This window comes from Astyanax mexicanus, chromosome 8 (genome assembly GCF_023375975.1).
Source record: "Astyanax mexicanus isolate ESR-SI-001 chromosome 8, AstMex3_surface, whole genome shotgun sequence".
Taxonomy (NCBI): domain Eukaryota; kingdom Metazoa; phylum Chordata; class Actinopteri; order Characiformes; family Acestrorhamphidae; genus Astyanax; species Astyanax mexicanus.
The window spans coordinates 2687580-2713285 of record NC_064415.1 but is presented as its reverse complement, the minus strand read 5'-3'; the positions used below and the strand labels follow the sequence as shown (position 1 = coordinate 2713285).

The 25706-nt window shown below is 38.9% G+C and overlaps 1 protein-coding gene across 2 annotated transcripts in view; it reads right to left on the bottom strand.

Moving 5' to 3' along the window:
• The window catches only part of rock1 (Rho-associated, coiled-coil containing protein kinase 1), a 128618-nt gene that overhangs the window by 50917 nt on the left and 51995 nt on the right, over positions 1–25706 (bottom strand). For both annotated transcript variants that reach the window (XM_049482840.1, XM_049482839.1), the window contains exons 3-14: positions 23747–23847; positions 22344–22481; positions 21103–21278; positions 18869–18953; positions 17548–17692; positions 7209–7347; positions 6389–6480; positions 3834–3993; positions 3556–3625; positions 2095–2183; positions 351–399; positions 112–247 (exon numbers count right to left, since the gene is read on the bottom strand). In XM_049482840.1, coding sequence (XP_049338797.1) covers positions 112–247; positions 351–399; positions 2095–2183; positions 3556–3625; positions 3834–3993; positions 6389–6480; positions 7209–7347; positions 17548–17692; positions 18869–18953; positions 21103–21278; positions 22344–22481; positions 23747–23847 — 1380 coding nt within the window. The remainder of the gene's footprint in view (positions 1–111; positions 248–350; positions 400–2094; positions 2184–3555; positions 3626–3833; positions 3994–6388; positions 6481–7208; positions 7348–17547; positions 17693–18868; positions 18954–21102; positions 21279–22343; positions 22482–23746; positions 23848–25706) is intronic.

Genomic DNA, 25706 nt, shown 5'->3' with positions numbered 1-25706 from the left:
GCACAAAACACAACAGAACAGAAGTAGAACCATTAATTCAATTTAGAGCAGTCAGTTTTTGAGTATAAAACATATAAAACGCATTAAATTAAGAGAGGAGGAATAACTGACCCTCGTTCTCCAGATTCCTCCGTTTCTCCGCCTCCTGATCCGCTTTCCTCTGGTGATCCGTGACTCGATGCTGCAGCATCAGCTTATCTTTCTCCAGCAGAGACAGACTGGCCTCCACACTCTTCCTCGCATTACTCTAAACATCACAGAATAAAGAATCATCAGAATCATCAGCAACAAAATCAGAGAAATAAATACAATAACTATTATATCTTATACTGATCAGGATGTTCACTCACCTCTTCATCCAGCTCTTTCATCATCTTATCCAGTTTGATGTTGGATGCCCTGCGGAGGAAATGTAATAAAACTAATTATGATACAGAAACTATTAGTATAACTATTAGAGAGCTATTCTATAACAGTAAAGCTGTTACAACAAAAACGGAACAAAAACTCTTTGGGGTGCTAAAACACTGCCACCATGATCAGGAGATCACTTTGCTCGGTTCGAATCCCAGTCATACAGCTTGCTATCAGCTGCCAGAGTCCTGAGAGAGCACAGTTGTCCTTGCTCTCTCTCTCTGGGTGGGTACAGTACAGTAGATGGTGCTCTCTCTTTCCCCACATCACTCCTAGGGTGATGTGGATCAGCACAAGGCTGCTTCTGTGAGCGGATGTATCAGAACCGAGTCGATGTGCTTTCGTCCGAGCGTTCGCGCTGTGATGCTACTCAGCAATGTAGCAGCAACATACATATACATATATACATATATCTCCACTGATACTCTTTTCTCGACTGTTTAATATTAAATTGAGATAAAGCTCTGGATGAAGCTCAGTCTATATTACATTATTCATTATTTTGTTATTTATTGTGACGCTTTTTGTATAAATGTTTAAGTTAAGTGCGTGCACTAAACATTCTGCACTTAGTACTTTATTAATATTTCATTATTTTTGAGCTACTTTACTATTTTACACAAAAAGATTGTTATTGTTGTTTTAAAATAGACAGAAGTTTACAGCTGTAGGGTTTAAACTAAGTATTCATTGGAAATGTTCTATTTGTACTAAATAAACCTTCAACATTCATTGTGTTGCAATAATTACTAGGATATTAATGAAATAACTTGTTTTTCTGTCATATTGCCAAGAATCCTTGTATCAGAGAAATTCCCTGTAATATTTGTTTTGCTTTTATTAGATGTATTTTCGATGTTTTTAAGACAATTAAATGAAATTTACAAAATATAGAAATACAGTAATTGAGCTTAAATACCACCATATAAAGCTGATCCAATGTTCAAAACAACAATAACGGACCCAAGATTGATTGTATTTATTATTAAAAAACACCATGCAGACAAATCTGTGTGGTTATTGATCATGCCGATTCATAGAGCAGCTCTTTCTCCAGAGAATGTGGACATTCTCATCTTCTTAAAGAAAAACTTGAAAATATAAAAATAACAGTTGTTTTGTCTAGCCTCAAATATGTTAATAGTTTTGATACCTTAAGGAGCATCTTTCTCTCAGATAAAGTTAATAATATATCTTTATTAAAGAAAAAGTCTTAAAGTCTTATTTTTCATGTTTAACTGTTATAGTAGGATAGAGTTCAGTTTGTTAAGGCTCTAATTGTTCTATTATTTTGTACATGACTGTTCCTGTATTTTTTTTTTTATTATTTATTTTGTTATGTTGCACATTGCTGTTTTAATAGTGCACACTGCTGCTACCAAAAATTTTAATTATTTAAATTTGACCATTAGTGCCTAATGTGGTGTATTACAGATCACTTGTATCACTTTGCATCACTTATATCAAACCCACCTTTTGAAATAAGATATTGTAAATTTGATGAATCAAACCAATGACTGACCATAGACTAATCTAAAACTGGTATAGACCTCTCTGCTGTAAAAAAAAGAAAAAAGAAAATCAAAAATAAAAACGAATCGAGGATTTAGAGAATCGTGACACCCCTAGTGGAGAGGTAGACAGGTAGACAGACAGACAGCTGGAGGGACAGACAGGTACCTGCACTTCTGCTCCATCTCATCTTTGAGCTGCATTTCTCCGTGCAGCTGCTCCTCCAGCTGATGGATCCTCTTCTGCAGGTTCTCCAGCTGGAGATTAAACACAGGAACACAGGGATAATAAACTGTGTTAGAGCTCTGTGTTCAGATCTGAGCTCCGTGTTCAATTTATAATAACAGTGCAGCAACAAACACCAACATTCAATTTAGAGAGTTTACAGTCAGGGTTCACACCTTTTAACCAATATATTTAAATGGACTTTTCATGACCCTACAATTTTTAAAATATCAGTGCAGACAATAAAACCCAAAATTAACTAAAACTATAATCAAAATCGATAATAAATCTGATAAAAAATAATTATAATCTTTAATAATAAAATGTGTGTCAGATCCTGAGAGCTCCATTTTTTAAGGGCTAAATTACTGAATTAACTCTGAGCTGAAGTATTTTTATTTTGAGCTAATTTCCATGACTTTCCCAAAAAGTTCTGGATATTTTTTATTTGTCCAAAACTTATACAGGCCTGGAAATTACTATTTTCAAATTCAATGACTTTTTCAGGTTTTTCATGACCGCACGAACCCTGATTAACATCATCAGTGACCCCTCACATCCTCACTATGGTCCGTTTTCCCTGCTGGCTTCTGGAAAAAGATACAGGAGTATGCTGTGCAGTACCACCAGGTTCTGTAACAGTTTTTTCCCCCAAGCTATTAGACTGTTAAACTCCTAAAACCTTGGTCAATTTAAGGAGCCTCTGACTGAGTACTAGTTATTTACTTTTTTATACTTTACATATTCCTAACTGCACAAGTCACTTTATTTATAGATATTTATGATTCTATCATAGAGGTGTGTGTATATATTTGCATATGTACATTGTGTATCTATGTGATATATCTATACTTAATATTTATGCTGCTAAATTTGTTTGTTTGTCTCTGTTTTTTTGCGAGTCAATGCAACGAAATTTCGTTCTGCGTACAGGAGTGTATTAAGAATGAAAATAAATGAAGTCTTAGTCTAAGTCTAAAGCAATTTTACTCAATTTTCTGATTTTGAATTAAGCCTTAAGCGGACAAAAGTGATCAAAGTTACACAGACTTTATCCAACCTGTTTCAGAACAATTTAATTCATTTTAGACAAATATATCATCATCTCTACTACTACCATCAATTAATGACTCTGAAATATAATGCTCGTAAATAATGCTGTGGGTTTCGAATAGTTCAATCTGTCGTGACTCATTATGTCAAATTTGGAAATCATGCAAAAAAATAATAAAAAATCATAAAATTACTTAAAAACGCTATTTACTGTCTGTAGTTTTTTGAAGAACTATAGGATTTAAGACATTTTAAGATATTTTAAGACAAATTAAGGCTTTTTTTAGCAGAAACCCTGACCCCCTCAGGTTTAGATGGTCTAGAAGAATTAAAATATTCTTTAATTCTTACGTGGCTTTTGTCTTCTTTCGTGGTGCTGCCGTGTTTGTCACTGGTTTTCGTGGAGGAGCATCGAGAAGACCTGCACCACAGAATATTCACCATTAACACCATTAACACCATCATCACCATTATTATTATCACTATCTGAGTTTAATAGTGTTTGACTACAGCAGTGTTTCTGAATCAGTCCTCCTGTAGCTGCAGCTTCCAGAACTGCTGATTTAAACTATTAAACAGAAATAATGTCTTTAAGATCAGTAACAGCAGTGAAGTCACTGGTTACTCACTGGTTCCCGCTGTAATACGTGAAGCCGACGAACGGCAGCTGGTTTCCCACGAAGGCTTTAGGGATGGGGAAGGTCTCCTCCTCTCCTCGATCCTCCTCAATATCATCAAAATTACTCGTATCAATATCACTGCTCAACTCCGGCACCACCGGGGCAGCGGCTGCAGAAACACAATTAAATAATTAACAATAAAACAGAAAAGACAATTAGAAGAAACGCAAAAAGTATAGAAATTCAGTAGCTGATCTTAAAAGACCACCAAAAAATCTGATCAGTTTAAAACAATAATAATGGACCCAAAATTGATTATTTTTATTATTTAAAAAAAAAAGAAATTTAATAAATAAATGAATAAATAAATAAATAAATAAATACAAATATTTAGCAAGACACTAGAGGGCGCTAATGGGAGAACCCAACATGTGTATGTCTATTTTATTCTATTTTATTTTATCTTTATTTGGACACACAGGCATGTCACGATTAAAATATTATTATATTGTCCCAGAAATGATTGCGACACAATATTTGTCATTTTAAGACTATTAAATGCCACTAAACGTCCAAACAGCTAAACGTCCAAACAGCTAAACGTCCAAACATCTAAACGTCCAAACATCGAAACGTCCAAACAGCTAAACGTCTAAACCAAACCGCTAAACGTCCAAACATCCAAACATCTAAACGTCCAAACCAAACAGCTAAACGTCTAAACAGCTAAATGTCTAAACAGTTAAACGTCCAAACAAGTAAACGTCCAAATATCTAAACGTCCAAACATCGAAACGTCCAAACATCGAAACGTCCAAACAGCTAAACGTCCAGACATCCAAACATCTAAACGTCTAAACCAAACCGCTAAACGTCCAAACATCCAAACTTCTAAACGCCCAAACAGCTAAACGTCCAAACATCTAAACATCCAAACATCGAAACGTCCAAACATCAAAACGTCCAAACATCGAAACGTCCAAACATCGAAACGCCCAAACATCGAAACGTCCAAACATCGAAACGTTCAAACATCGAAACGTCCAAACAGCTAAACGTCCAAACAGCTAAATGTCTAAACAGTTAAACGTCCAAACAGCTAAACGTCCAGACATCCAAACATCTAAACGTCCAAACCAAACAGCTAAACGTCTAAACAGCTAAACGTCTAAACAGTTAAACGTCCAAACAAGTAAACGTCCAAATATCCAAACGTCCAAACATCTAGACGTCTAAACGTCCAAAAAGTTAAACGTCTAAACGTCCAAACAGCTAAAAGTCCAAGACAAGAAATTCAAGTAATTAACTCTTGATGAGTTCAGCACAGCTGTTAACTGAAAGCCTGAATTCCAGGAGACTCTACATCATAAAATATAAAACAGATTTTGTTGATTCTTCTTCGTTTTTATTCATAGTTTGGATGAGTTTAATATTAATCTACAATACAGAACATTTTAAAATAATGAAAAAACACTGAATTTAAGGTGTGCCCAAACTTTTGACAACATATATGTATCAACATGTCCAAAAGGCTAAACGTCCAAACAGTTAAACGTCCAAACAGTAAAACGTCCAAACAGCTAAACGGCTAAACGTCCAAACGGCTAAACGTCCAAGCGGCTAAACGTCCAAGTGGCTAAACGTCCAAGCGGCTAAACGTCCAGACAGCTAAACGTCCAAACGGCTAAACGTCCAAACGGCTAAACGTCGAGACAGCTAAACGTCTAAACAGTTAAACATCGAGACAGCTAAACGTCCAAACAGTTAAACATCGAGACAGCTAAACGTCCAAACAATTAAACGTCCAAACAGTAAAACGTCCAAAAAGCTAAACGTCCAAACATCCCAACAGCTAAACATCCAAATAGCTAAACGTCCAAAAAGCTAAACATCCCAACAGCTAAACATCCAAACAGCTAAACGTCCAAATAGCTAAACGTCCAAATAGCTAAACGTCCAAATAGCTAAACGTCCAAAAAGCTAAACATCCCAACAGCTAAACATCCAAACAGCTAAACGTCCAAATAGCTAAACGTCCAAAAAGCTAAACATCCCAACAGCTAAACGTCCAAATAGCTAAACGTCCAAAAAGCTAAACATCCCAACAGCTAAACATCCAAACAGCTAAACGTCCAAATAGCTAAACGTCCAAAAAGCTAAACATCCCAACAGCTAAACGTCCAAACAGCTAAACATCCAAACAGCTAAACGTCCAAACAGCTAAACGTCCAAACATCTAAACGTCCAAACAATAAAATATACACACATTTCTTGCATCTCTTTTCTCCATTATGTGAATGTCAGTTAGTTTTTATATATTGTTTCCTGATCCACAATAAATCTATAAAATATATTTACATTAACTATAATGCTGCCATTTTAATGATATGAGGTTTTAGGTATTACCATATCTAAATACTTATTTAGAATTTTGACTTTATATAACATGATTTACTACACTATTCTCCCATACATCAAAATAAAAGTCCTAGGTTCCTAAGCTCTACTGCGTCTCCAAAAGACAGACATCTGAGTAGAGGTAAAGAGGAAGGTTCTAGACTCACTGTCTCTGATGTTGTCCCAGGTCCACTGATCGTTCTTAAAGAAAGAGTGTCTCTTTATCTCGTCCACTCCGTTCCGTCCCAATCGCACTTCCCTAATGAGCAGAAACAAATCATTAGAATATACTACTGCAGGTGGTATTAAAGGTTTTTAAAAATATGATGCACCACATAAAACTCTCTTATTAAACTCACTCACTCACTCGCACACATCTAGCAAGCTGCAAATTCTTCACCACAAGGGGACGCTATTAATACTTAATCATTATTAGCAGCGCTACACAGCAGCAGCACGGTTCCAGGATAATAAAAGTTCTTTCAGTTTCAGTTCTACACAGAATCATTAAACGTCCAAACATACAAACATCTAAACATACAAACGTCTAAACGTCCAAACGTCTAAATAAACCAAACAGCTAAACGTCCAAACATCCAAACGTCCAGGCATCCAAACGTCTAAACGTCCAAACATCTAAATGTCCAAACCAAACAGCTAAACGTCCAAACAGCTAAACATCCAAACATCTAAACGTCCAAACATCTAAACATACAAACATACAAATGTCTAAACATCCAAACGTCCAAACGTCCAAACCAAACAGCTAAACATCCAAACATCAAAACGTCTAAACATCCAAACGTCTAAACGTCCAAACATCAAGACGTCTAAACGTCCAAAGATCCAATACTTGATCATTATTAGCAGCGCTACACAGCAGCAGCACAGTTCCAGCACAATAAAAGTACTTTCAGTTTCAGTTCAGTTCTAGAATCTTTAAACAGAAGACAGAAGATGTGATGAGGGTATATCTGAGGGGTTTACCTGTCCGTCAGGAAGGCGCAGATGAGGCTTTTGGCGTCCTTGGAGATGTCGCTGTCCTCGGGAAAGGTCAGGGCGTTCTTGTGGTTCATGATTTTACTGTAGGTTCCCACCAGCGAATCAGCGTAGAACGGCGTGTCACCTGATCACAAATATTATACGATTTGTTTCATTATAAAAAAAGACAACGGGTTTAATTGATCTAAAATAGTTTAAAAACCAACAAGCTAACTGAGAAATCAGCTAAATCTTTCAAACTTTTTACTTTCAAAAGGGACACTTTTTACACAAACTACAGCAAAGCTTACATTCAACTACTGTGATATTTCTGAAAATGTATCATCCTGTGAAAATCCCATATTATTTTAACTCTACTGCTAATAATACAGACCTATAGTACACAGAAAAATAAAAAAAATATTATTTTCTACATAGTATCTATAAAATAACATATATGCAATAATAAAGTAAAAAAACAGTGTTAAACAAAATAAAATGTAACTTAAAACTTAATTGTATTAATTAACACAATATTCTGTGATTAATCTTAACTCAAATCATAGTCGATTTTTTAAATGTTTTTTTCTTTGTATGTTTGGGAGGGATACAGTAATAATAGTGTAGTAAGAATAAGAGTGAGAATGAGAGCAAAAGAAGGAGAGAGTGAGAGTGAGAGAGAAAGAGTGGGTGAGAGAGGAGAGAGGGAGAAAGCGGGTGAGAGAGAGAGAGAGAGAGAGAGAGAGAGAGAGAGGGAGAGAGAGAGAGAGAGAGAGACAGACTTTTTTTGACTTTTAACGTTCTTTATTAGAACCAAGTCAAACCAAGTCAATATGACAAGTTAGACAATCCTAAAAATGGATCGAAACAGATTTTTACAATAAAATAAATTAAAACATGAAATAAAAAATACAGCTTACTGTAATTCTGGGGCAAAAAAGAGTTCACCCTCCTCAACCAGGCAAACTGCCTCCCCAAAGCACCATATTAACATAAAAGCATCCAGGTCATTCATGCCTTTATAATAGTTAAAATCAATTTTTATCCTAGCCTTAACCATCCTCAGGAAGATTGGCACAGCATCACAGTCTACATTTTGCTCAATTTTGTTCTTCCTGCTCATGTAAATAGCCATCTTCGCTTGTCCAAGGATAAAATTGATCAGTTGGCACTTGTACCTTTGGCTCCTGGCATATTTAAAACCAAGTATAAAACTCTGGGGTGTAAAATTTTCATTAAAATTTATAAGAACAGTCTGTAAAAGCACAAAAAAAGGTTGGAGTCTAAAACAGTGTATAAAAGCATGGAACACCGTCTCCCTTTGTGGACAGAAAGGAGAGAGAGAGAGAGAGAGAGGCAGAGAGAGAGAGAGAGAGAGAGAGAGAGAGAGAGAGAGGGAAAGAGAAGTAAAGAGAGAAAGAGAGGAGAAATACGGAGAAAGAGGGTAAGAGAGAGGGAGAGAGAGGAGAAAGAAAGGGTGGGTGAGAGAGGAGAGAGAAAGGGTGGGTGTGAGAGAGGAGAGAGAGAGAGAGTGAGAGAGAAAGAGTGGGTGAGAGAGGAGAGAGGGAGAAAGCGGGTGAGAGAGAGAGAGAGAGAGAGAGAGGGGGGAGAGAGAAAGGGTGGGTGTGAGAGAGGAGAGAGAGAGAGAGTTCCATTGAACATGTCAGTGTGAGCTCCCTGATTTTTGTGTCGTTTTTTCTTTTAAGGTGAGAAAGATGATGAATTAATTTATAGAAACAGTGATATTAAGTCATACTAAGAACAAACGGAAACAAAACAAGACCAAAAACCTCCAAATCGGTAAAGTATTGAGGAAAATACCACCAGAAACAACAGGAGTGAAACTCTTCAGCATAACAGAGGTCAGGACTGAGATACACAGATATACAGAGAACTGGAATCATCTCAGAGTGAGAAACACACCAGCAGGTCTCAGAGACGATACAGAATAAGTGAGTTGGAGGAAATCAATCATTATTTATTAATTATTTAATATTTTATTTATATTTATATAGAGTATATATAAATATAAAGCTAACTGCTAAAGCTAATATGGCAGTTAGAATTTGAAATTTGAAAAAAGCTCCTCCAACTGCTCCAGCCTCAACATTCTATCAGCCCAGCAGTCAACATGATCCAGCCAGAGGAAGCACCAGCACCCACTGAACACTGCACTGAGGAGAGAGAGCACTCACCTTGCAGCTCACATCACTCCTGTCCCGTTATTTACCCTCCTGAGGTCAAGAGCGAGACGGCCAGGAAACAATTTAAACACAAACTGCTGAGAGAGAAGCCAGAGAGTCTGTTCTCAGACCTGTATAAGACAGGGGAGACCAGCAACCTCATATTCTATACAGATAGCCCAGAATCATGGCACAAGGCTTTAACATCGTACTACACATCTGTTAAAAAAGAGGGCATCTGTAACGGGTGGAAACTGAAAATAAAAGACCCCTCTGATACAGAGACTGTCATGACCACCATCAATATCTACAAAAATGGAACACTCATGGTTCAGGGAAACCTGAGTGCATTTGAGAAATCATTCGGTCGTCTGAGAGAAGCAGCAGAGGAGGAAAGAGGCAGAGACAACATTCTGCAAGAGGAAAAGTCTGATTGTCCTCCTCAACACAATACCACAACCCAGTCTTCAGCCCAGACCTCATCCCAGTCCTCGGACCAGACCTCAGCCCAGGAGCAGAAGGACATTGGACAGAATCAGCTCACACCACTCCACACCTCCATTACTCTTTTAAAGGGACATTTTACACAACTGGAGGGAGAGATAGTCCAGCTTAGGGAAATGTTTCTCAAACAACAAACAAACATGAAATGGATTCAGGAAAAAGAGGACTTCAAAAAAGAACTGAGTGATCTGAGAGAACAACTGAGGATTCTTCAGGTGGAGAAAGAGGAGGACAGGAGCAGATACAGAAAGGAGATGGCTGAGCTGAGGGAAGAACTGAGACTGAGGGACAGTATAGTGGAGAGTCTAAAAGAACAGCTACTCTCACTCAAACAACCCCAGAGTCCTCCAACAACCAAGATCTCCAGACAGACCAACCCTAACAACCACCTCCAGCCTCCTTCCATAACCCCCACCAGCTCCCAACAACCTCCTGCCAACCAACCATCACAACCAGAACAGTGCACAACCATGGATGAAGGAAGAAATGCAGAGCAAATAGAAATTGCACTACTAATTGACTCAAATGGAAAATTCATTGATGAGAAAAAACTCTTCCCAAGACACAGAGTGGCTAAAATATGGTGCCCATCTACCCAGAAAGCACTGGAGCTTCTCACAGAAGCAAATCTGGGGTCACCATCCCACATTATCATCCACACGGGTACAAATGACCTCAGAACCCAACAAGAAAAAGTTTCCATGTCTCTGAAAGCGGTGATGGAGAAAGCCAGCAATACTTTCCCAAGTTCAAAGATTATTATCTCCACCTTGCTGCCCCGAAAGGATTTCCACCCATATACCATCCAAAAAATCAATGCCAGTATTTCCAGAGACTGCGCCCTCCACCCAAACATCCACCTCGCTCATCATCCAACACTCAACACTGACTGCCTCCACGACCATGTCCACCTTCTCAAAAGGGCAGTTCCTGAGTTCGCCAGAAAGTTAAAGGACATTGCTCTGTCCCGAAATGTCACCGCTTACCAAAGAACCACTGGACATACACCTAAACCCAGAGATCGAGCTCCTACACGAACCACCAACCTGAGACCCCAACACCGAGCCCCACACTACCCAGCACTACCCAACATGCAGAGGAGTCCTCAGGAAAACCCTTTTCCAGCACCAGCATCAGATCACCTCACAGATACCCAGACTTCAATATTGCCACTGGGCCCAACATCAGCACCCCTGAACTCACAGACCAGGCCAGGAAATCTGACCTACGCTCAGGCCCTCAGCAGAACTAACCCTAATGCAGCAGAACTGAGAGACATAGGACAAATGCTCAATCACATCTGCTCACGTCTGATGGGACATGATTCATGGTGAGATACTAGATATTACCACAGAGATAAAAAAAAAAAAAAGGAAAAAATGATTTCATAGTTTATACTATTAATATTAATATTTATATATGTATGTACCATAGAAACTTATATTAACAAATTAATAATTTTTTTTTTTTTGTTCTATATTTTGTTTTTTCCTTTCTCTCTTTTTGAGATTTAAATGACACATTATCATATATTATATGGCATCTTTCCGCATCTCCCTTTGGAATATTCAAGGTTTAAAATCCTCTTTATTTGATATGAAAAGTAGAAATCCCGATTTTGTAAATGAAATAAGAGATGTTGATATATTGATTCTACAGGAGACTTGGTATAGAGGAGATGGATCCACTGGTTGTCCCCCCGGATACAGAGAGTTAGTGGTCCCCTCCACCAAGTCTAAAGGAGTGGTTCAGGGTAGGGACTCAGGAGGGATGCTGATATGGTTTAAATCTGAACTCATCCACTCCATTCAAACTATGAAAAAAGGAACTAATCATTTATGGTTAAAGATTGATAAACAAATAATTTCAACCCCTCAAAATGTATTCCTCTGTGCTGTATACATCCCCCCAATAGAGTCACCATATTTTAATGAAGAAATATTTTCTATTCTAGAGGAAGAAATCAGTTCTTTTCAAGCACTGGGTCATGTGATGATCTGTGGGGATCTAAACGCAAGAACAGGACACAAATTAGACTTCATTAATCCACAAGGTGATCACTTCCTTACAGGAAATAACCTTCCTATTCCCACACATTCCCCCAGAGAGAACTGTGACAGCTCTGTAAACTCTCATGGGAAGAATCTAGTGCAGCTCTGTCGAAGCCTGGGTTTGTACATGATAAACGGACGACTGAGAGGGGACTCTTTTTGTCATTTTACCCACAGTTCAGCTCTAGGCAGCAGTACGGTGGATTATTTTATAACAGATCTAGACATGACGTTTCTGAGAGCCTTCACAGTCAAGCCATTAACACCCTTATCAGACCACAGCCAAATTACCATCTATCTCAACCCATCAATAATCAAACGTTATCAACCGCAACCAAACATGTACAATCTCAAACAATACCTCAAGTGGACTCAGGACAGCACTGACCGATACACACAGACAATCAACAACCAATATATCAAATCAGTCTTAGATACCTTCCTATCAGACTCATCCTATACTCCCAATCAAGAAGGAATTGATAGAGCTGTAGAAGACCTGAACTCCATCTTTAGTCATGCAGTCCAACTATCAAACATCCCAATCAAGAAAAACAGAGCTAATAAATTTCAGATAAATAAATGGTTTGATCTGGACTGCAGGAATAAAAGAAAAGAATTAAGACACCTATCCAATCTTAAACACAGAGAACCATTTAATGAAGAATTACGAGTGAAATACTGGGACACACTAAAAGAATATAAACACACGATCAAATCAAAGAAATACAAACACATACAAAATCAAATCAATCATTTAGAGGAATCTATAAACTCCAATTCATTTTGGGAAACCTGGAAATCACTCAACAAATCACATCATGACCAATTATTAATTTCAAATGGAGACACATGGAAAACACATTTCCAAACTCTTTACAGAAACCCAGTAATAAAGGAAAAGCAACAAATCATTGTAGATAAATTAGAAAATCTAGAAAAGATCATTAAAGAGAACCAGAATCCACTGGACTCTCCAATCTCACTAGAGGAATTAGAGGAAACACTCAAAGACCTGAAACCTAGAAAAGCCTGTGGAACAGACGGCATCCTAAATGAAATGTTGAAATGTACCAATCATAAATTCAAATTGGCTATTCTAAAACTTTTTAACTGTGTTTTAAATTATGGCAATTTCCCATCAATCTGGAACGAAGGACTCATAACCCCGATCTATAAATCCGGCGACAAATTTGAACCAAACAATTACAGAGGGATCTGTGTTAATAGCAATCTAGGGAAGGTCTTCTGTAGCATTATCAACAAAAGAATTATAAACTTTATAACTGAACACAACATCCTAAACAAAGCTCAGATTGGATTCCTACCTAATTATAGAACATCAGACCATGTTTTTACCCTCCACACCCTCATTAATAAATATGTCACCCAAAACAAACAAAAGATTTTTGCTTGTTTTGTTGATTTCCAAAAAGCATTTGACTCAATCTGGCACAAAGGATTACTATTTAAACTTCTAAACAATGGAGTGGGAGGGAAAGTCTATGATCTAATCAAATCTATGTACACAACTAGTAGATGTGCAGTGAAAGTGGGATCTCAGAGGACTGATTTCATCACCCAATCACGAGGTGTACGACAGGGCTGTAGTCTGAGTCCTACAATGTTTAATTTATATATAAATGAACTGGCTGAATCATTAGACAGATGTGAAGATATCCCTGGTCTATCTCTTGATGATTCAGTGATAAAATGTCTTCTTTATGCAGATGACTTGGTACTGCTATCTCCCACAAAAGAGGGTCTTCAACAAAGTTTAGACCTTCTACACCAGGGGTGTCAAACTCATTTTGGCCGAGGGCCACATTGGCATATTGGCTGTCCTCCGAGGGCCAGATGTAACTTATAAATGTAATAAAATGTAACCAAATGTAATATATGTAAATGAATGTAATTACTCCTTAATGTTAAATAACTCTCAATATATTATTTATTCAATCAAATATTACAGTTGCATGGAAAAAATGTTTGCTTGTTGCTCTATTAACATAAATCCTTTTAATTTGTCATGTCATGAAATCCAAAAACTCCATCAATCAAGAACCAAACTATTCAAGTGAATAGAAATGACATCAAGTTATATTAACTTTGAAATTATTAACTGAAATAAGGCTTAATAAATATAAAATCAAAAATTGTGAGCTGTTAAGAACATAGCATTTCCTCAGATTTAGCAGTTCCTCATCCAACCACTAGTGGGAGCTGCAGCAGCAGCACCACAAGTCCGCAGTCTTTACTGAGTCAGAGCTACAGCCCAGCCACGGGCTACAGGGCTCAGCTCAGCCAGTCTGGAGCGTTTTTAAAATTTTTAAGTTCTTCTGTGTATGAAATAAAGATTTTTGTAACCGAATAATACAGCTCTCTACAGTTCATCTTTCAGCCCAATCAGCTAACAGCAGCCGTTTAGAGCATGAGTCACTGCTGGGATTACATTATAAACAGGTCAGTTATCGCGCTGCTAACCTCAGGATGTTTATAACTACGGAGTTTAGTGGACACACCACGGCTGCAAGGTTAGACTGTTGAAGGCTACTGAAGACTATTAAAGGCTATTGGAGGTTATTGAAAGGGTTATTGAGGGCAGAAATCAGTAAAGGCTGGTTAGATAAGTTATTCACGTCCTCGTACTTTGCTGCGGTGAAACTGCGACTAGCGCTGTCCCAGTGATGTTTATTAACGTCATTAAAACAGATTTTGTCAGCTATTGTCTTATAAATATTTACACAGAACTTATATCTCTCCTAAAAAGCGTTTATTTTGGTCAGTAACACTCTTCGTAACACAAAAGGCATACCGGTCTTTCGCCTTGAAGCACAGCCGTCCGTCTGCATCAACTTCTCTTTTTCTGGACATTATGGGATAAACATTTATATGTCTCAATTCCACCCGCGAAGTTACACCTTCCCTCCGGCAGGGTTTCCACATCAATGACTACACTGCCGTGTAGTGGCAGTAAGCCGTAACTTTGCGGGTAATACAATCGACAAGCATTGTGGGAAATGTATTTTTTGGTCAAAGAACGCTTCTGACTTATTTATTATAGACACTAAGATCTTACAAGCTCTCGCGGGCCACATAAAAAGACGTGGCGGGCCACATTTGGCCCGCGGGCCTTGTGTTTGACACATGTGTTCTACACAAATACTGTGATACATGGGCTCTGAAAATAAACCATCACAAAACCAAAATCGTAATATTTCAGTACAAATCACAACGCAGTAACCATGTTTTCACAATTAATAAAACTAATATTGAACAATCAAATAAATACACATATTTAGGCCTAACAATCACCTCTACGGGAAGTTTTGGCTTGGCTGTGAAGGAACTCAAAGAGAAAGCAAGACGTGCACTTTTCGCCATTAATAAATCTATTAAATTTGATTTACCAATCAAAATTAGACTCAAAATATTTAAATCTGTTATAGAACCCATTGCACTCTACGGCAGTGAGGTTTGGGGGCCCCTAACAAAAAATGACTTCCCAAACTGGGACAAACACCCTATAGAGGTTCTGCACACCGAATTCTGCAGGAGTATCCTACGTGTGCAGAGGAAAACCCCTAATAATGCATGCAGAGCTGAACTGGGCCAATACCCCCTAATATTAACCATCCAAAAACGAGCCGTGAACTTCTATAAACACATTAAATCCAGCCACCCCCAATCACTCCATTACAAAGCTCTGACCAATCAGGAACAGAACCTCCAGAAGAGCCCCCTTACCCAATTAATCCTAAACATCACCCACCTTAACCCCGCCGACATTACACACTCTACACACCCCCACCACACACTCACCCAAACACTACGACCCAACCCGATCCTCACCAGACTAAAAGAACAGTACCACCACTACTGGACCCAGAGTATCCAACACCAACCCAAACTGCAGTGTTACTCAGCCCTGAACCGAGAGTACACCCTCGCAGAGTACCTCACACTGATCCCAGATCAGAACCTCAGGAAAGTCCTGACCATGTACCGACTCAGTGATCACAGCCTGGCCGTGGAGACGGGTCGGCACAGACGGACCTGGTTACCCAGAGAGTCCAGGCTGTGCTCTCACTGTGATTGGTCCGTGGTGGAGACAGAGTTGCACTTTCTGACCGAGTGTCCCAGGTACGCCCAGATCAGAGAGAGATATTATGGACAAATGATCGACATCTCTCCTGAGTTCCTGCACTACAGTAACAATGAGAAACTCTCCTGTTTATTAGGAGAGATGAGTAAACTCCTCCCACTCTCAGCTCTCTATATCACAGCCTGTCACAACCTGAGAGACAACCACTCTAAACAATAATCAATATCCATTATTAATCAATATTACCCCCTACTGTTCACTTATTTATATTTAGATTCTATATCTATATCTCTTTTCATTGATATGTCATTATTATTGTTAACATTGTTATTTCATATTTAATATTTTTCATATCAATATTATTTAATCTCTTCTTGTTTAAGTTGTTTTATTAGATTTTCTTTTTTCATTGTGTTTATATTTGTGTATTGTTTGTCTGCTTTGGCAACAGTGTACCTTGTGACAGTCATGCCAATAAAGCTTTATTGAACTTGAACTTGAGAGAGAGAGTGAGAGAGAAAGAGTGGGTGAGAGAGGAGAGAGAGTGAAAGAGGGTGACAGAGAGAGAGAGGGGAGAGAGAAAGGGTGGGTGTGAGAGAGGAGAGAGAGAGAAAGAGGGTGAGAGAGAGAGAGAGAGAGAGAGAGAGAGTGAGAGAGAAAGAGTGGGTGAGAGAGGAGAGAGGGAGAAAGCGGGTGAGAGAGAGAGAGAGAGAGAGAGAGAAAGAGTGGGTGAGAGAGGAGAGAGAGTGAAAGAGGGTGACAGAGAGAGAGAGGGGAGAGAGAAAGGGTGGGTGTGAGAGAGGAGAGAGAGAGAAAGAGGGTGAGAGAGAGAGAGAGTGAGAGAGAAAGAGTGGGTGAGAGAGGAGAGAGGGAGAGAAAGCGGGTGAGCGAGAGAGAGGAGAGAGAAAGGGTGGGTGTGAGAGAGGAGAGAGAGAGAGAGAGAAACGGTGGGTGTGAGAGGAAATAGAAAGCGGGTGAGAGAAGGAAAGAGAGAAAGAGTGGGTAAGAGAAAGTGAGAGAGAGTCTTCAGCACAGTGACAGTGTTTTAACAGTTTGGAGGAAAATGAAGTGTGATGAATGTAGAGGAGGGCTCTATATGTTGATTGCTGGATTTGCGCCTATGCTAACTGGCTATAATTTAGCATTGGTGAACAGCGCGACAGCGTAAGCGACCGTGAACTCTCACAACAAACACATTTTGGAGTACATGAGGGGAAACGTGAGAACCTGGAATCCTAGAAGCGTACTAAAAGGTTAAAATGCGTACTCGTTACGGCAAATTGTGCACAATTTGTACAAGTTTTTAAGTCTTTAATATGAATCTACAATGTTATTAATGCTACAAACAAAGAACAAATATTAATAAGAACTGAAATATTAAATAAATTGACAGGTACTGTAAAATAGTAAACACAAGTAAATGTGAAATATAACATTTTAATGGATTCTTTAAAGAATTCGTACGCCTTTATAACCTTAAAACGGAAAAGCATTAAACTCACCAACAAGCATTTCATACAGGAAGACCCCGACGGACCACCAGTCGCACTCTCGGCCGTAGTATCCGTCTCCACCCTGAGACTTCAGTACCTCTGGAGAAATGTAGTCTGGAGTTCCCACCGCCGTGTCACATCGTACCATACCGTCCTGAACACAACACAACACAGGGTTACGAACAGATAACTCAATACATACAGCATATAACATCAGCTAGCACTGCACTATACTGCAAAAAACACAACTCTGTAATATACAATTTTATAATAACAAAAATCTTCTGAAAACTGTTTATTTGGGTGAGTAAAGCACTTCTGCTTATTTACAATAAGCTTAGTTTTTTCCAGATTTACACTAAGGCTGGGTGCAGCAGCATTAGCATTAGCTGCTAACCGCTAAAACTACAGCGCTACACTGAGTAAGTTAGGGATATATAAGCTAGAGGCTCGTCCAATGTAGCTTGTTTTAACCCAGTAAACACACAGACTACAGTTAGGTATACTCACCTCTGAATGGCAATAGAGCTAGCGCTTAGAACGTTTAGCAGCTAATGCTAATACTGCTCGAGCCTTAGTGCTGGAGAACTAAACTAAAACTCCTGTAAAACTCTGTACTTCAGTGGAGTGGCTTTACTGCTACTTAATACCTTTTAATTATATTTATACATATTTATACATAAGGAGCAGCGAATTATAAGATGCACTGATGATTTTTGGGAAAATTAAACGATTTTAAGTGAAACCTCATAGTGTAAAAAAAGATAACAGAAAACTTACATGATTTTACCAGGCGTCAGACACCCATTTTTTCACAATATTAATATTTAACAAATAATGCTGGACAGAAATATGCACATACATCTACATACAGCTCTTTAAAATGATCAGTTTCTCTGATTTTGCTATTTATAGGTTTATGTTTGAGTAAAATGAACATTGTTGTTTTATTCTATAAACTATGGACAACATTTCTCTCAAATTTCTAATAAAATATTTGTCATTTAGAGCATTTATTTGCAGAAAAGGAGTGGCTTAAGGTCACTAAAAAGCAGTGTGTAAGACTGATGGAGGAGAGAATGCCAAGACGCATTAAAAACTATGATTAAAAATCAATATATTGATTTCTGAACTCTTTATAACATTTGTATTGTTGTTTTCTTTGCATTATTTAATATCTGAAAGCTCTGTATATGTTTTAGCAGGTGCACTGGAGAAATAGAAATAGGCTAGCTCTGTAATTCAGTATAATGTGTATTTTGTGTGCAGTCGTGAATATATAGTGTATTTCTGAGTGAAACTGAAAGCAGAAGTTATAGACAATACACACCTTATTCATCTTCATACAGGTGCCAAAGTCCGCCAGCTTCAAGTGGCCTGATTTATCCAGCAACATGTTGTCGGGTTTCACATCCCTGTAAGAGAAGACGGACAGAGGAGACAGTTAATAATCATCAAAATAAACTCTATACAGTGTGGAGACCGTCTCAAATACAGAACTAATATACATTTATATTTATGAACTATATTTGCAGGGTTTTAGCACCATTTTAAAAGTCACATTTAATGCTTTTAACACCTTGATAAATATAATTTAGGACCCTAAAATGTAGTCATAATTTCTTTGAGAAAAAAATAATCTACTGTATTGGAAACTTCCGCTAACTTTAGTTTTATTTCCAGTTAGCTAGCCCGCCACTAATGTTAGCTAGCTCTCTGCTAACCTTAGTTCACTCCTTGGTAATGTAGCTAGCTTGCCACTAATGTTAGCTAGCTCTCCGCTAATGTTAGCTAGCTCTCTGCTAACCTTAGTTCACTCCTTGGTAATGTAGCTAGCTTGCCACTAATGTTAGCTAGCTCTCCGCTAATGTTAGCTAGCTCTCTGCTAACCTTAGTTCACTCCTTGGTAATGTAGCTAGCTTGCCACTAATGTTAGCTAGCTCTCCGCTAATGTTAGCTAGCTCTCTGCTAATGTTAGCTAGCTCTCTGCTAACCTTAGTTCACTCCTTGGTAATGTAGCTAGCTTGCCACTAATGTTAGCTAGCTCTCCGCTAATGTTAGCTAGCTCTCTGCTAACCTTAGTTCACTCCTTGGTAATGTAGCTAGCTTGCCACTAATGTTAGCTAGCTCTCCGCTAATGTTAGCTAGCTCTCTGCTAACCTTAGTTCACTCCTTGGTAATGTAGCTAGCTTGCCACTAATGTTAGCTAGCTCTCCGCTAATGTTAGCTAGCTCTCTGCTAACCTTAGTTCACTCCTTGGTAATGTAGCTAGCTTGCCACTAATGTTAGCTAGCTCTCCGCTAATGTTAGCTAGCTCTCTGCTAACCTTAGTTCACTCCTTGGTAATGTAGCTAGCTTGCCGCTAATGTTAGCTTGCTCTCCGCTAACCGTACTTTTCTCCTCGGAAACCTAGCTAGCTCATCGCTAACGTGAGTATGCTAGCTAACTCGCTATTAATGTTACTTAGCTCTCTGCTAACCTTTGTTCTTTCCCCGGATTAGATGTTCACGATGGGCCACTGTGTTGCTAATTAAGTAAAGTAAAGCTAAGCTAGGCAAACAAAACTCTAATTCTTAAAAAAAAAAAAAAACATTTTATTTTAAAGTCAAATGAGTGCTGGATGTTAATCTACACAGATTTCTCTCCTCAAAACTGTTTGTTTGAGTGAGTAAAGCGCTTCTGTTTATTTACAGTAAGCTGAGATTCCTGGCTGGAGCATTAGCATGTTTGTCCCACGTATCTTGTTTTAAAACAGTAAGCGTGCAGACTATAGTTTGATATACTTATCTCTGAACAGCTAAAGAGCTAGCACTTTGCGGGTAATGCTTATACTGCTCCAGCATTAGCATTAGCTAGCGCTTAACACGGTTAGAGGGTAACGCTAAGGCTGCTCCACCAGTGCTAGCTGAGGTTAGTAGCAGGCTACAGGCCAATAATACCCAACTTTGAACGGCTAAAGAGCTAGGGCTTAGCGGGTAATGCTAATGCTGCTCCAGCAGTGCTAGCCGGGCTACAGGCTGATAATACTCATCTCTAAAGAGCTAGCATTTTGCACGGTTAGCGGGAAATGCTAATGCTGCTCCAGCAGTGCTAGCCGGGGATTAGTAGCAGGCTACATGATGATAATACTCACTTCTGAACAGGATAATAGCAGTTAGTAACTAATCCAGCAAGTTAGTTACCTATCGAGCCCTCTACTACTTTCATCCACCACACTTCATTGTCCTCCAAATGAGGAATCTATCAATCAATCAATCTGTCTGCCTGTCTGCCTCTTTTCAGCGGGGCTAAAGTAAATAATCTAGAAAAAGCTCAGCTTCAGTCTGAACTTATTCATAGCTCTTGAGGTTCTGGTTGAAGGATTAAAGCGAAACTAAACGTGAAGCACTGCTCTGTTGTGAATGCGTGCCACTGCAAAGCTTGAACTGATCAGACAGATGTGAGATATGGGTCACGTTATAAAGATCAGCAGTGTGAACAGACTGAATATCGGATTTGGTCAGAAAATCAGATTTAAACCACCTTTATTTTTGTGTGAACGTAGCCAATTAAAACCACGCTGACCTGTGTATAAATCCCATGGCGTGAATCCCGTCCAGCGCCAGCACCACCTCGGCCGTGTAGAACCGAGCCCATTTTTCCGGGACGTCGTAATTACTCATCAGATTAACCAGATCACCGCCCGGCATGTACTCCATCACCATGTAGAGGTAGCGGTCGTCCTGGAACGCGTAGAACAGCTGCAGGACAAGAGAAAAACATAAACATTTTTAAAACAGTTATAACATACTGTACATTTATTACATTATACACTGTACATATTACAAAAATATAGACTAAACTACAAAAGAGTCTTTATTTACTTTACTATTTTCACTTTATTATCACAGGATTTCAGCTTATTTACAAACAATAAATATCTATTTAGCCTAAAATACTAAAAAAATAAGTTTTAAAGGCTTTTGTGACCCAAACTGCTTTTTAACTGAGGCAAAATACAACATATAGGCCTATGTGTAAATGACATCCACTCTGATTGGCTGTCATGATAATTACTTTATCGACCTATCATACAATAAATGTATGTGACCTCAGTAATGTGTGATAATGGTGATACAGTCTATATTGTGTTTATTTGTATGTTTGTTCACATATATATAACAGTGAACAGTATTTAAGCCGGTCATGCTAAAGTATTGAAGAACTGTGATTAATAAAATTGTGTTGTTGTCTTTAAAAATTGTGTAATTACTTTATTTTATGTTATTCTACTATCATTATGTCAGTGGTATTTAATAACCTTAAAATGACAATTATATAGTTTATCGTAATATTTTCTAGGACAATATGTATATTCCACAAAAAAATCTCATTCTTCATTTAGTTAATTTTAAATGATCAAATAATATATCTATTTCTCTTCATCTTTATGTCAGATACACAGCACATACTGTACTCTAAATGAACTCAACGTTGAATACAGTCATGTGGAAAAATTAGGACGCCTCATGCAAATCATTGTTTCATTGTCTTTGTGAACAATTAACATTTCCATGTAAATAATGCTTAGAAATTAACACAAAAAATGAAAAAAAATGTCTTTTAAAACATAATAATTAATAGTAACTATATTTTAGAAACAAATCAGAAAAGAAAAATAAATAGAAAAACAGAAAGTTAACATATTTAAATACAGAAAAATACAATTAATACAATACAAACACAAATTAACCATTAAATTTAAATTAACAGTAAACATTTAAAACCACTTCTAAAATTGTGTAGTTAAGGGTTAAATTTCATACCTGTACGACCCATGAGCTGTTAGCGAAGGCCATAATGTCCCTCTCCTCCCAGAAGAAAGCAGAATCTGATCTCTTAATCATCTCAAACTTACTGAGAAGCTTCATAGCGTAAACTTTCCTGGTGGCTTTATGTCTCACCTGTAGAGAGAGAAAGAGAAATAACAGAGAGCTGAGAGAGAGATTCTGACAGACTGTAATACATTACAGAAAGCGTCGCGGGCACTCTATAATGCTCTATAATGTTCATATGATCCACAACACGCTCATTCTGACAGACTGTAATACACTACAGGAAGCGTAGCGGGCGCTCTATAATGCTCTATAATGTTCATATGATCCACAACACGCTCATTCTGACAGACTGTAATACACTACAGGAAGTGTAGGGGGCTCTCTATAATGCTCTATAATGTTTATATGATCCACAACACACTCATTCTGACAGACTGTAATACGCTACAGGAAGCGTAGGGGACACTCTATAATGCTCTATAATGTTCATATGATCCACAACACTCTCATTCTGACAGACTGTAATACACTACAGGAAGTGTAGGGGGCGCTCTATAATGCTCTATAATGTTCATATGATCCACAACACGCTCATTCTGACAGACTGTAATACACTACAGGAAGCGTAGGGGGCGCTCTATAATGCTCTATAATGTTCATTTGATCCACAACACGCTCATTCTGACAGACTGTAATACATTACAGAAAGCGTAGCGGGCGCTCTATAACGCTCTATAATGTTTATATGATCCACAACACGCTCATTCTGACAGACTGTAATACACTACAGGAAGCGTAGGGGGCGCTCTATAATGCTCTATAATGTTCATTTGATCCACAACACGCTCATTCTGACAGACTGTAATACACTACAGGAAGTGTAGGGGGCGCTCTATAATGCTCTATAATGTTTATATGATCCACAACACGCTCATTCTGACAGACTGTAATACACTACAGGAAGTGTAGGGGGCGCTCTATAATGCTCTATAATGTTCATATGATCCACAACACACTCATTCTGATAGACTGTAATACACTACAGGAAGCGTAGGGGGCGCTCTATAATGCTCTATAATGTTTATATGATCCACAACACGCTCATTCTGATAGACTGTAATACACTACAGGAAGCGTAGGGGGCGCTCTATAATGCTCTATAATGTTCATATGATCCACAACACGCTCATTCTGATAGACTGTAATACACTACAGGAAGCGTAGGGGGCGCTCTATAATGCTCTATAATGTTCATATGATCCACAACACGCTCATTCTGACAGACTGTAATACACTACAGGAAGCGTAGGGAGCGCTCTATAATGCTCTATAATGTTCATATGATCCACATGCTCATTGTTTTAAGGTTATTCAGAGGAATAAAATCTTACCAGTTGAACTTCTCCGAACGCTCCTCTCCCGATGACCTTAACCACCTCATAGTCCTCCGCTTTCATACGCAGATCTCGTATTTTACTGATCGTATCCTTATCTACAGGAGAGAGAAAGAAGTTTCATTATTTTATGACCATTTTCTTCATAAAAATCATTTTAAAAAATCGCTAGTAGTTAATCTAAGTAGCTAGTTCGATAGCCAACATTGCAGTTCCACCTTAAATGATGCAATAGACAGCAAAGGCTGTTGCATTTAAAGTGAAACAGAAATAAAAAAGAAAATTAAAAAATAAATAAGAGCTAATAAAAGTTCATTTCAGCTTTCCATCGCAGAAGAATTAAGAAACGGACAATAATTATTAATTGCTGCAACACTTGCCCCCTTTTTAAAAACATATGATGAAGCCCTGAAGCGCAAAAAATCCTTTCATTTTCCCAAAAAAATAGTCAGTGCGCCTTACGTATAAATTATATCAGTCAGGTATTAAGGAGCAGTAAAGCCGATCTGCTGAAGTACAGAGTTATAAGAGTTAGTTTTCAGTGAAGTTTCTCCAGAACTAAGGCTGGGTGCAGCAGCATTAGCATTAGCCACTGTCGCGCGGAGCTCGCCTACTGTCGAGCGGAGCTTTTTAACTGTACCGCGAAGCTCACCTACTGTCGAGTGGAGCTTTTTAACTGTACCGCAGAGCTCACCTACTGTTGCACAGAGCTTTTAACTGTACCACTGAGCTCACCTACTGTCGAGCGGAGCTTTTTAACTGTACAGCGGAGCTCACTTACTGTCGCATGGAGCTTTTTAACTGTACCGCGGAGCTTTTTAACTGTTGTACGGAGCTTTTTAACTGTACAGCGGAGTTCATTTACTGTCGCGTGGAGCTTTTAACTGTACAGCGGAGTTCACTTACTGTCGCTTGGAGCTTTTAACTGTACAGCGGAGTTCACTTACTGTCGCGTGGAGCTTTTAACTGTACCGCAAAGCTCACCTACTGTACCTCAGAGCTTTTTAACTGTCGCGCGGAGCTCACCTACTGTCGCGCGGAGCTCACCTACTGTCGCGCGGAGCTCACCTACTGTCGCGCGGAGCTCACCTACTGTCGCGCGGAGCTTTTTAACTGTACCGCGGAGCTCACCTACTGTCGAGCGGTGCTTCTTAACTGTACCGCGGAGCTTTTTAACTGTACCGCGGAGCTCACCTACTGTCGAGCGGAGCTTTTTAACTGTACCGCAGAGCTCACCTACTGTACCGCAGAGCTTTTAACTGTATCACTGAGCTCACCTACTGTCGAGCGGAGCTTTTTAACTGTACCGCCGAGCTCAGCTACTGTCGAGCGGAGCTTTTTAACTGTACCGCAGAGCTCACCTACTGTCGCGCGGAGCTTTTTAACTGTACCGCGGAGCTCACCTACTGTCGCGCGGAGCTTTTTAACTGTACCGCGGAGCTTTTTAACTGTACCGCGGAGCTCACCTACTGTCGAGCGGAGCTTTTTAACTGTACCGCAGAGCTCACCTACTGTCGCGCGGAGCTTTTTAACTGTACCGCGGAGCTCACCTACTGTCGCGCGGAGCTTTTTAACTGTACCGCGGAGCTTTTTAACTGTACCGCGGAGCTCACCTACTGTTGAGCGGAGCTTTTTAACTGTACCGCAGAGCTCACCTACTGTCGAGCGGAGCTTTTTAACTGTACAGCGGAGTTCACTTACTGTGGCGTGGCGCTTTTTAACTGTACAGCGGAGTTCACTTACTGTCGCGTGGAGCTTTTAACTGTACAGCGGAGCTCACTTACTGTCGCGTGGAGCTTTTTAACTGTACCGCGGAGCTTTTAAACTGTACCGTGAAGCTTTTTAACTGTTGTACGGAGCTTTTAACTGTCGCGTGGAGCTTTTTAACTGTACCGCAGAGCTTTTTAACTGTACCGTGAAGCTTTTTAACTGTTGTACGGAACTTTTAACTGTCGTG